Raw genomic sequence first — 13,195 nt, 5'->3', positions numbered from 1 at the left:
TTGTTTATATAAATAGATATAAAAATATAAAATCTGGGGCCCTATTTCCATATTAGTGTTAGTGTTCAATGCATAGATCCAAGTCTTTTATATTCAATCATGCAAACATAAATCTTTAAAGAAAAACGTTGGGGGCCCTCTCAATTTGGGGCCCTGATCTGTCGCACTCAATGCACCTGTTTAGAGCTGGCCCTGTTTTTAAGTGTTCATTAGTTCAGTTCCTACACTTATAATTTAATCAGAAAAATTTTTGCACTCTCCAATTTCATCAAATCGATCCAATCCGTCACTATTCCGTCAATTTTCACTGTTAAAATGCTGACGTGGGACCTTCTCATAGGGAAAATTCTCAAACTACCTATCGCTAGGCAACCCGCCGACACTTCAGTGTTGTGAATGCAGATGGGTAGTTTGAAAATTTTCCCCGAAAATTGATGGATTGGTGAAGAGATATCCTTTTGAACGGCTCAGCCGACAAACCCTTCCCCAGTTCGACGACAAAGGTGAGATCGTCTGGACACTAACGGAAGTGCTTGATATGGCGGTGGCGCAGAAGAAAGGTCGTGCTGCAGTGCAGTGGTCAGGTATGCCTAAAGAGGACTCTACTTGGGAGGAGACCCAATCAATTATGGCCCGTTTTCCACAGTTTAGCAGCCTAGGCCGGCCTGCTACCTAAGGGGGCAGGACTTGTTAAGAGTAGCCCACTTAATCACTCTTAATCCCTTTTGTAACTAGCCCATTAGGCCCAGATGCCACTATTTTGGAAGGACACATTGGAGGTCCTGTACCACTGCCAACGCCGTCCTCTTCTGTCTAGATGGGATGCCATCTATATCATAGTACTGGAATTGCCAGAGTTGGTTATGAAAAATGAAGCTCTAAACTTTAAATTCTTGTATTCCTCTTTTCCTTAATTTGGCTCCCAACAGAAAACCTTTTCTTTCCGAAATTCTAATCCTTGTCGATTTGGTTCAGTCTTGCTGTACTCTCTTCTCCTCGTTGGATTAGAATCTGTATATATCCAACCCAAGCGGTTGAGTTGGTGAAACAAGAGCAAGGATGCCTCGGAAGAGATATTGTCGTTATTTTCACCATGTGGTGCAAAGACGTGAACCCAATCGCTGGCCAGAGCTGGAGGAAGACAAGCTTCTCATCATATTAAAGTTTTTTGATGTAAGGCTAAGGACCCTTCCGGGGGATCAACCAGATGTTTATGAAAGATATTTTCTAATAGCTGAAAGAGATATTTGGGTTGATTTTTCTCACATGAAGCACCAATTATCATCATCCTCATCATCATATTCATATACACAGATTATCTGTGAGTCTCTTTCGAGCATGGGTGTGCCTCAACATGAACATCCGGCTATTGTTCACAAGCTATTCCGGTTTGTCGAGGCTGCCGTCTCCCCCGACCTCCCTATTATTGTGGGTGTGTCGGACACCACTATTTTCAGGAACTCCAATTTCATTCCTGCGAGTAAATCTTCAATTGACGGTTTGCAGCAAGTGAGACTTGATAGTCGTATTACTACACACACGCCCACGTGTGCTATTTGTTTGGAGGATTTTGCAGCTCTTTTGGTTGATCATCGACAACAACAAGAAGCTCTGATTACTCGCTTGCCCTGCCGACACCATTATCATCTGCATTGCATTGTCCAGTGTCTGGAGATCAACCACCTATGCCCCATGTGCCGATACCCAATGCCAACTCAAGATTGATCAAAACACACCCCAGGTGCTAGCTGCTGTCTCTTCTTAATTTTACTGCTTCTTACTTGCCTTAGCTGCTACTGAAATAACCTGTTTGAAATGGGAGCTAGGTATGTATGTGACAGTGTAAAACTATAAAGGTTTCTACTTCATCATGCTGTACAATATGGACAATCTAGTTGGGTTTAGTTATGGTCCTCTACTTTTTAAATTTCACCTAGATGGCATGCTTATGTGATTAAATTTTTTATTTTTTTATTATCGTTCTATGGGGAGAAAGTTTGTTAGGATTAGAATAGCACCAAATATGATCCTCAGTTGGCATGCATATTGCAGGAAATTAATGCTAGTCCAGAATCCATATTCTACGCTTAATTATATGTTGCTGTTGTAATCATCATTTTGAATCGGTATGGATATATGAGTTTGAATTAATATCGACTCCATTATTATGTTCACTTTATTGTTCATCTCTGGTCAAGAGATCACGTTACACCTGCCCTGATTTGATATTTGATGCCTTTCATTCCTACGAGGCCAGCAGGCTGCTGCAGTTTTATGGTTTTTAATTTGTATATTTTTCTAGTAATTAGATCGCAAGTATATGTATGTCTACCAATGTCAGCTTGGGTTTCAGTAGTCTTAAATATAATGACTTCTTTGATTCCATTGGAACCTCCATATATTCTTATGTGACCTCCATCTAGACCTCTTACCAAGCATCTTGACATATTGTAGCATATCAGTTTCTGTTAAATCCAATAAAAAAGTGACCATTATGGCTGTTGGTCACTTTTTTATTGAATTTAACAGAAACTGATAATCACTTGGTAAGTTTGGATCATATGTCCCTTTTTTCTGGAAGGCATCAAGATGTCATGCTCCTTGGTAGATCCGTTTGGCGGAGGACTGACATTCAAACCATAGGAATCTTAAATGAAGAACATGGGCATATTGAAGATGGCGCTTCTGTGCAATGGTTATATTCTGAGAAGGGTGGTTGCTTTTGTGGCAAATTGTGTATATGTTGTAGACATTCACCAAAGGTGTCTCAGATGATGATAATGATAAGGAGTCAAACATGGTTTAATGAGCAAAGAACAATTTTTGCTTTTACGAAGATGCCAAAACTGTTGGGGCCAGTGTCATCCAGTCCGTTTTGAATACTACCTACATGTGATGGATTTTTTAAGCCAACTCACTGAATCTCATTTTTTGATTTCCTTTCTTATCTTATCGATTAATGGTTTGAAGTTTGAACTTCTTGTTGTATTGTTGGACTGTTGAGGTGGGTGATCATTCTTTCCTTGCTATAGCTGCAAGGTTTTGTTGGAAGTGTCAGTCATTATCTGTGCTTGTTGCAAATTTTTTGTTAGTGTATTATGGTTTATGATTTTGGTCAGAAGCAATGTTTCCTGAGGAGTTAAGGTCTGTTGTCACTATAATCTCAGGTGGAAGTGGGTGAGAAAGTCAGGAGTAATGTTTCCTGAGGACTTAAAGTCTCTCTTCGCTATAATCTCCAGGTGGTAGTGGGTAAGAAACTGAGATGGATTTGAATGCCACAATTTGTTAACTGAGCATTTCAATTATTCAGTTTTTAAATCTCCATGAGTATATAACTGTTGTAAATTTCAGCAAAATTGGAAATTGTTAAGATATTGAATTAGATAAATCACTTAACGAACTAAATATGTGCAATACGAAAGTATTCATGTTCATAACTGTAAATTTTAATAAATGCCTTGACGATTTTCAGTTTGGTTGTACCATTCTATGTTATCATTTGCCCAGTTCTTATGGCAGTATTGAGCATATTGCTTGCCTTTCTACAATTGTATACTGAAGAACTGATGGAGAAATAGTGCGCGCTGATATGCTAGTACTACTAATTAAAGTACACTTCTGATCAATCTGTTTGTTTTTGCATTAAGCATAAGCATATGCATCAAGTAGCAGAACAGTGTACTGTGTTCTATAAGGATCCAAAACAAGGATAAGAAATAGGCAGTTGATTATACTAGCTCACCATAATTGAATGGATCCAAATGATAGCACTTTAATAGAAGCAGAAAGACTTGAAGTAATGGAGCCAGCTGAACCAATTCAGAAGCAATACTAGAGCCAAACGTATAATCACATTCGTTCCATACTTCCATTGATTCCTCTTCCCACACCAGAACCAAAGTCTCATGATAAGAACAGATAATCAATCATCAGCTCAACGTATTAGTCAATCATACGAGCGAAGAGAAACTTCATGCGGAATTGAGGAATCAATAGATTTTGCTTACCTTTGTTTCTTTACATCTTTTTTACACTTTAAGTTTCAATTCTACTTCATATCTATTTTGATGAAACCTTGAAAATTGCTTTGCTTCATGAAAAATGAAGCAAAAGAATGCATATAACCGGAACCATGGTTTGATTAACCTAATATGCTAGTATGTGACTGTATTGCACAGCTTAGAAAACTTTCCATGGTGGCACTGACTGACTTGGAACAGATGACAAAACAAAAAGATTGGTACCTTGTTGAAAATTTGAGTGAGAGTTTTGCTTCTTTGATCTTTCAGCAAATTAGTATCCGTAAGCTTGGATAGCATTTGAGGGCGTAAGAATCTTGAGATTAGATATATAGTTAGTTGAGCAAAGTACATAACTTCAAAAGACATTAGGAATGACTAATCCATACAAGGAGCAACTAATTAACTTCATATTTCATTTATGGCGAGCTAAATTATATTTCATTTCTCAGTTAATTATCAGGAGGGCTATTTGATGATTTGTTGCTCTAGAATCGCCGAGAGGGGCAGATTATTTGCGTCACAAGAAATTTGGGCAATTCAGGATTTAGGTAGGATCAAGAGGCTATTCTCCACTGGGGATGCAGCAGGTCTCAAAGAAGTGTCTTCATGAGTAGTTGGCTACTACCAATGGTTCCTGAATTATAAAATCAGATGAATCTTTTTGGTTTGCATAATATAATTCTAGAAATTTCTAATGTAAATTTGACAACCACTCCACTTATTCAAGTTTCACATATTCCACTTTGAACCAACTGCTAATCTTTGTTTCCCTAATGTAAAATGAGAATTTTACATGCCAACTGATCTAATATATGATAGTATTAAAAATTTAAATTCATGAGAGTTGTTTTTTGATCAATCTTTACAGATTTTTCTGCTCTATAAAACTGGAACAAAACCATTCCAGTATTATGTATAGTGCCTGTTTCATAATGCTAGACAGCATCGAGTTAGCATATAGACTTTTGAGAGCATCTCCAACAGTGATAGCTATCTTGATAGCTAAAAGTAGCTAAAATTGGAATATAGCTAGTTGAATATTGAGTTATGCTCCAGCAAATACCTAAATCTCAAGTTAAATTTAACTTTTAGTTAAATTCTCTCTCCTCTCTAGCTAAATATAGCTAGGTCTTTTAGCGAAAGCTAAATTTAGCTTTTGTTTAGCTAGTCTGCTGGAGATCAAACTTAGTCTAAAACTAGTTAAATTTCAAATTTTTTTTGAAATAAGTATTCTGTTGGAGATGCTCTAAAGTCATAAAGTATAGGCCAAAGTATAAAGAATTCCTATTTCATGATGGGTTATTGTCACTGTTAAACCAAGGAAATTTTGGTGATAAAAATCAAGGAAAAAGGTTACGTACATATATATTGTTTATATGTTACCAAGTATCCATCCTAGTTAACCACTGCAAGTGGCCTAGTGCTTCTTGCCTAGTTGGGTGTGCTCCTCAACCTAGATTCGAACCCTGAAGCTGTCAAAGTGGCTAGGCACTGTGCTGCAATGCACAGTTGGAGCATTTCACTTGCGCCGAAGGGGTTTATCTTGGGCTTAGGAAGCCTTTGGGATCCCTTGACAAAGTCAAAAAAAAAAAGTGTCAAAAAAAAAAAGTATCCATCCTACTTCATAAAATAAGCCTGAAAAGGAAGGGAGGCAGTCTGTAGCTGCCGTGTGACACTACGCCTTTAAATCCTAAGAAGTTCAGTCAAATTCATTACATGATCTTGTCAATAAGCTGAAGCATCTCTCTGTATGCAGAAATAGCACATCATTTGTGGCTTTTCAATCAGGCCAAGAGAAGAAAACAGAGAAACCACATTGAAAGTTCCATCCACGCAACAACAATCGAGACTGTGGTTTCTCCTAGAACAGTATAAAAATACGATGCTAGCAACACAGTCGTTAGCCAAAAATAATTCATCTTCCATTTATGGGTATGACTATGACGTTGGTTCAATTAATGATGATGATGATCATATTAGTACTTGCTTTGGCCACCTCCAAAAGGGTCTTAGCAAGTGATCCTGACATTCTCTCTGATTATTTACTGCCTCAAAATAGCTCAACTGTTAATGCTACCTATTTTACATACACTGGATTCCGCGAGATATTTGATCAAACACCTGAAACCTTTAAGGCAACAAAAGCCAGTATGGTGGAGTTCCCTGCTCTCAATGGCCAGAGTGTGTCATATACAGTGCTTCAATTCCCTCCAAGCACACTGTTCCCACCTCACACCCGCCCTGATGCTACTGGACTTTTGTTCCTTCTTGCTGGTTCCTTAGAAGTCGGGTTCATTGACACAAAAAATGTCCTACACACTCAAAAGCTTCAGGCTGGAGATATATTTATATTTCCCAAGGGTTTAATCCATTATCAGTATAACTCTGATCCTCAGTTGCGAGCTACCGCCATTGCAGCATTTGGAAGTGCAAGTGCTAGAGCAGTTACAGTGCCACCTTCTGTTTTTACCTCGGGTGTCGACGATGTCATCCTTGCCAAATCTTTCAAGACTGATGTTGATACCATTAAGAAGATTAAGGATGGTCTCACTACTAGCTAAGCTAGCTCTTGAATGATCAAGACTTCAATAATGATAACTTGAATTCCTTTTGTTCACATTTTGTACACAAAAATTTGATTTGATTTTTTATTTCATGATCTGTTCTTGAGTTGTTTGTTTATTTAAGCAGCTTTGCCCTTTAGGTTTGCTATTACTTTTAAAAGTACAGCATTGTCTTTTATGATCTGTACATGCATGTATGAATAGTACCTGTCCATTTCCATTGTAAGTAACTAAGTATATATCCATCCTAATTACTATCCCTGGATGGTTGTAATGATCTTTTGGCAGATGCTTGACTTGCAAGCAAGAGAGTTATTAATTTGCAGCTCTTATTTTCATACGTACGTCCGTGGACTAAAAGAGAATTGGACATTGTAGCTACCAATTTGTACTGCCTTCTATCCCTAAATCCTAAGAAGTGCAGCCAATTAAATTAATTAGATAGTCAATCTCCTGTTCTTAGCTGTATACAGCATCTTTAGCTGGCCGAAAGAAGAAAACAGAGCAACAACATATAGATCGAGAAGTTCATAACACATGCAACAATAAATATAAACTGATGATCACCTCCTGAAAAAGCATATGAATACCATGCTTGCAAAGTGAGCAAGTCAGTGATTAACCACAAAAGAAAATCATATGCAACACCTGCACGCTATATAGCGCATCACAGGATTGCAATTGGTCACCCTACAAATGAAGGGTATTGTGCATTTAATTTCTTGCTCATACACCCTCACCAAAATGGACTTGCTGAAAGTAAAACAGACACTACTTTCTGCTGCAAAATTACCCATAAATTTCGTACTATGCATCAATCTCATAAACAGGATCCCATGCAAAGCACTTGATATGAAGTTCTTTTTGGAAAAGAACATCCTGCCATTTATCGTCTCAAGATTTTGGTTCAGCCCGCTATCATTTACTAGCATAATACACACAAACTTAAACAACCAAGTTCTGTGTATTTTTGGGTCATGCTTTGGGGGTACAAAGGTGTGAATGTAATGTGCATTAATTCACAATAAAATAGGTACATATATCTTATATCAAGACATGTAATCCATGATGAATCATTTTTCCCATATTATACCCTTAGTAGGTTCAAAGACTAATATCCAGTTCTCATTCTTCACCACCTGTTATTGTTCCTGCAAGTGTTCGTTCACTCACGCCTCAAACAGCTCCTATGTTTCCATCTTGTCAAACCCCAATTGTTAGTTCATCTTCAGTCTCTGATCCTTCCACTCCATTGCTTTCCTCACATTCCAGTTCTTCCATATATATCAAAGAATTTTATACCAGATAGTTGATCCCATGGCTTCTCCTACTGCATATATCGATCAATGCCACTGGTGAAGGCTACTAGCAGTCTAGCACAACACCCATGTTTCCTGTCCTATAAAGCTCAGTTGCTGGTAGTTCTTCCTATATTTCTTCTGTTAGTTCATCGCCCACATTATCTGCTTCATGTTGTTGCCCCTGTTAATGAGAACAAGTCCCAAGACATGAGGATCAATGGTGTTGTAAAAGAGACAAACACTATAAGTTTGAATATAATCACTGTCTCTTTAGTGTGATTCACCAGCAGAAATATGATGAATATTCATATTACTTTGGTTTCACCAGCATTAATTTCTGATATGAGGGACTCAGTTGAGCCTTCTTGCTATAAGGCCGCAGCTACTAAACCAGAATGGAAACAGATAACGCTTAAGGAAATTCAAGCCTTACAAACACAGGGTACTTGGATACTTGTTCCACCTCCAGGCAGGCTGATAGAAACTTTTTACGGTGCAAGTGGGTCAACAAGATAAAGGAAAAACCAGATTGATGGGATTGTGTCAAAATACAAAGCCAGCTTGGTGGCTCAAGGTTTCCGTCAACAAAGGTCTTGACTTTGACGAAACCTTTAGCCCAGTTGTCAGACATACAAAAATGAGGATGGTTATTGCTTTAGCAGCTACAAATGGTTTGACATTATGATAACTTTAAGTGAAAAATACATTTCTTTATGGGAATTTAGAAGGGAGATTTAGATGCATGAAAAAACTTAAGAGGCTTTCTTGATGGTGATAATCCACAATATTTATACAAACTCCAGAAATCCTTATATGGACAAATAGCAAGCTCCACGTGCGTGGAATGAATGAAAAGTTCACAGGATATCTTCCAGCTCTTGAAATAAAGCTTTACATTCTGATACTAGTTTGTTTGTGGAAAAAGATTCAACTGGTGTCGTTATTCTACTATGTATGTAGATGATATCATTATCACAGGTTCTAATGCAAGACTTAGTTCAGCTAGTGATTGATGATATAAGCAGTGTATATGATAAATGAAAGCTATGGGGCACTTGACTTACTTTCTTGGTCTACAAGTTGAATACCGGAAGCATATATGGTATTTTTATTAATCAGCAGAAGTATGCCACTGGTCTAGTGTCAAAAGCAGGTATGTCTTCCTGCATTCCCTTTCCTACTCCACATCTTCCACACACTCAATTATTCAAATGTGAAGGTGAATTATGGGATTTATACAGAAGTTAGTTGGAGCCTAGCAATACTGCTGGTGAAATGTTTTCAAGAAGCTATACTGAAGCTGAGTATAGGATAGAGCCATTGCAAACGCTGCTGGTGAAATTGATCATCTAAGCACATATAGTAACAAAAGGTCTTCATGGACCTCAATGTAACGCCCCAAACTGCACCTCACCAGTTTGAATACATTACAGTGCCGCGAGTCTCTAAAACATAAGCCAGATCATCCAACTCACATCTTAAAGAACAGCAAGGCGTTTTATTTAAAACAAGCCATAGTTTTCACTAGAGTTTGAGCTCAAAATCGAAGCCGGAAGCGTAAACTTTTTTTGAGGTGTAAAACGTGTAAAGAAATCAATTTAACTTTCTTTGAAGTTAAGCTCTAAACCCTAAACCACAAGGCAAAACTAGTATGGAAGTACAATCCAAAATGACATTTGATACTATCTAAAACATGGCTCATTGACGGTGTAGGTAAATGGTCAAAGAATAAGGCAATTGGAAGACAAACAACTTCGAGTAAGGTTTCCAATAATACAAAAAAAAATGTACCAAACACAAGGATATGAAATGGAAACCTTACATGAGATAACAAAGTTTCAAAGACACTTAACATTGAACAATTATGCACATCCCGCTTGATTCAGCTCTCTTCCGTTGTTGTGCACAGTACCTGCATCCAAAGCTGTTGTAGGGGTGAGCTTTCGTCCTCGCTGCTCAATAAGGACTCAACCCAACTAGGTTTAAAAACTATTTAATTTACTAGCCAGTATGTGAAAACTACGTACATGGATAAAAATAGATATCAAATCACAAGGCATAGATTTTGTTTCAGAAACATTTGCGGGCCCAGAAAACACAAACCTGATGACCGGTCACTATGCCAACTACACCCTTACCAAGATTTACATCATAACCGGCAAAAAGTAGCGAGAGTGTCCGTTTATGCCGTATCACCTAGAAGTGGTGCCACACCTCGAAGGATGTGTAAGACACCATCCCGTCCATACAGCTCCTCCGAAGGTTTAGGGGATCGAAACCCAAGGTAGTCGCTATGCTCCGCTCAATCTCAGGTCATCACACAATATTGAAAACAATTGAAAACAAGCATGGCAATAAAATATCAAAATCTTTAAATTCATAAGGAAATAACCATAGCCATGCAATCACCATTGTATATACGTTATATATGAAAGCCACTAATCGAGGAGAGTCCTGAATCCCCTACCTGATATTCCTGGAGTTCGAACCTTTACTCCACAATGTTTGGCAAACACCACCATTGCTTACAATCTCAGTAACTGGAGATATGTCCAACAAATCCGATCTGAATTTCTTATTTCCATAAGCAACCTTTTTCTCAAGTTCATCATACTTAAGGGCGGGCTTACTAAAAATTCCATGATTCACCAATAACTACATGGTATAAGTATAACCATATAGGCACCCAAATTAATTTGTTTACGTTATTGGTATTTGGAGTCTTTATCCATTATCCAAGCTTATAAATCAAGCTTACCTTACATTTGTTTTCAATTGGGCTGCTCAGTAGTCAGTACTACACATATACTGACCGAAAACAATCTCTACATTTATAATTACTAATTCCAAATTGAACAAATCTGGTACTACATCCCTTTAATGGAAACGTGACCTTATCTCTTTTGTCATTATTTCCAAATTGGAATATCAATTACACCTTTCAAAATAAACTAGTTTGCAACTTTTGTCATTCTTGTAAATATGATGCAGCGCATTACCAATTGATCAAAACCATTGTTAGGAACGTTGTGGTATGGGGCACCCAATTACAACTGAAGTAGAAACTATGAAAATGAGTGAAGCACAAGATGATAGGCAAATTGTAGAAGGATTTCACTATAGCAAAAGGATACAACAATTTCTCTTCTGCAATAAGGAGAGCAACAATTGAGAATACCCTCTCTCTTATAACAGGAGGAAATACACACTAACAAAGGAAAGACACTTGAGTTTTAGGAGAAATCTCCATTTTCTCTCTAAACTCCACTCCCTCTCTCTCTTTGTTTTCACTCACCACAACATGGGATTTTTAAACTCTATAACTCAAGACCTCTATTTATACTAGATAGAGGAGGTTACAACTAGCTTCTTAAAGCTTAAGAAACTTAGCTATAGATGAGTTGTAAATGCAATCTTTACGACTATCATATGTTGGAAAGTAAGCCACAATCTTTGACCTATCAACAACTTAAGCATGAAGTAAGTCACAATCTTTGACCTATCAACAACTTAAGTATGAAGTAAGTCATAATCTTTAACTTATCAAAAACACCATGCTTATCAAGAACTTAAGCATGAAGCAAGCCTCCATTTTTGACTAATCAAGAAGATCATGCTTATCAAGAACTTAAGCATGAAGTAAGATGCACAAGTGGCTTTACTTCCACAACCATATCAAGTGATCATTGCATACTTACAGTAGTAATACTTTCACCAAAATATACCCAGGCCATATGCAAACAAGTCCAACAATAATTGTCCAAAGTGATCTCCCACTTACCTTATAAATTCTTTATTTTAAACTCTTTCTTCCTGCTGCGTTGTTGGACCAAGCAACTGAACATTCTCTACTCTGTTTTCATCGAATAGAAATACCAATCACCATTACCAAACTTTAAAGTACTGAACTCATTCACTTTCGTAAGAGGATCTTACCTTTTTCTGTTTCCTTCTCTGTTACCTTCATCGTCCAACGCTCTGCATCCTTCTCAATTCTGACTTAATGGAAAATCCTTATATTGCTTCTCAACCCAATTAAGTTCCGGTTTCCCGTCATCACCGAAAGCCAAAATCCAAATTCAAAAACCCAATATCAAACTTATTTCTTTAATAATCCAAGCTTAAAAACACAAGATAGGTTCCCAGACATATACTTACAACTTAAAGAGGTCTGGGTCTTCTGCCTCAAAGCTCACGAACAAGGGAGCATACGCAATCGATTCCGGCATCGTCGTCACCAGCAGCCAAATTGTCAACAACAATCAGAACCCAACTTCTCTTAAAACCAAAATCCAAAATTGATGGGTTCTTGGGTTTTTACCTCAGAACGACAAGAGACGAGGAACGACGATCTTGCATGTCGGGTTCTACCACTCGACTCGATGTCGACGGTGCATCACCGAACGACCCGAACTCCATCTCCGCTGTAGCCTCGAACTGAAGATTAGCGTCAAACCCCAAACTAACTAGCAGCCTTTTCGTGATCAGAGAGTGATGTCGTAAGAGATGCAGAAGATGAGAGAGAGAGAGAGAGAGAGAGAGAGAGAGAGAGAGAGAGTTCTTGAGAGGAAGAGAGTGCATGCGAGAATGCTTCCAGACCAAGCTCTTCATTTTGTAGTCTAACGTGTGAAATCAGTTTTGCCCTCAACTTGACCCATTAGTGACCCAAAGTGGACTGGGCTGTCCCAAATCTTTTCCATAGGCCCAATTCCGACAATCAAACTAGTCGAGCCCCAAATTAATGTAGTCAAGCAACATTTGTACGTCCACAATAAAAATCGTCGACTAAGGTTTACTTGCAACTGTAATTCGTATAACCATAAGCATATAGGGGCTCACACTCAATATCAAGGGTTATTGACTCAAAGCACTAAAATTGACCCAGAAAAATAAAGGAAAATGAAATTGGCTCAGAAAGAAAGAAAAAGGAAAAAAAAAGTGTTTATTATAGGGCAATAAAAGTCTATTGAGAGGCAATAAAGGTCCGTTAAAGGTCTATTAGGGGGCAATAAATGTTTTGAATTGATGTAATTTTCTCCTTTTTTTCCTTAATCAATGTTTTATTTGTCTAATTTTATGGAGATTACTTCTTATTCCGACAATGGAAAGTTCTATTGGGGGGGCAATAGACGTCTATTGGGGGACAATAGAGGTTTATTGCCCCTCTATTGGTGGGCAATAGACTCCTATTATGGAGCAATAGACCTCTATTACCCCTCTATTGGGGGGCAATAGACGTCTATTGGGGGCAAATAAAGGTTTTCAGAAAAAATCCGATGGGCGTCTGTCAGTGACCGGAATTCGGTGA

At 38.0% G+C, this 13,195-nt stretch overlaps 2 protein-coding genes and 1 long non-coding RNA gene across 5 annotated transcripts; 2 read left to right on the top strand and 1 right to left on the bottom strand.

The window, feature by feature from the left end:
• Positions 1–804: 804 nt before the first annotated feature.
• Positions 805–2,550, top strand: LOC121051211 (E3 ubiquitin-protein ligase RDUF2-like). Its single transcript, XM_040513334.1, has 2 exons — positions 805–1,173; positions 1,315–2,550. Exons 1-2 carry the CDS (start codon positions 1,060–1,062, stop codon positions 1,723–1,725), a joined length of 525 nt encoding a protein of 174 aa, XP_040369268.1. The 5' UTR covers positions 805–1,059; the 3' UTR covers positions 1,726–2,550.
• Positions 2,551–5,962: 3,412 nt separating this feature from the next.
• On the top strand, positions 5,963–6,583 carry LOC112181948 (putative germin-like protein 9-2). The gene has a single exon (XM_024320355.2). The coding sequence runs from the start codon at positions 5,963–5,965 to the stop codon at positions 6,581–6,583; it is 621 nt and encodes a 206-aa protein (XP_024176123.2).
• A 762-nt stretch (positions 6,584–7,345) lies between these two features.
• Positions 7,346–12,464, bottom strand: LOC112186555. Of its 3 annotated transcripts, none has more exons than XR_005804717.1 (4): positions 11,824–12,464; positions 11,669–11,740; positions 8,952–10,427; positions 7,346–8,068 (listed from the first exon to the last, which is right to left on the bottom strand). It is a non-coding gene; the product is annotated as an uncharacterized LOC112186555 (long non-coding RNA). The 3 variants fall into 3 exon arrangements; XR_005804718.1 differs by having other exon boundaries at positions 7,368–8,068; positions 9,710–10,427; XR_005804716.1 differs by lacking the exon at positions 7,346–8,068 and having other exon boundaries at positions 8,076–10,427.
• Positions 12,465–13,195: the final 731 nt, after the last annotated feature.

The sequence above is a fragment of the Rosa chinensis genome, chromosome 1 (genome assembly GCF_002994745.2).
Source record: "Rosa chinensis cultivar Old Blush chromosome 1, RchiOBHm-V2, whole genome shotgun sequence".
Classification (NCBI taxonomy): Eukaryota; Viridiplantae; Streptophyta; class Magnoliopsida; order Rosales; family Rosaceae; genus Rosa; species Rosa chinensis.
This window is presented reverse-complemented; position numbering and strand designations above follow the sequence as displayed.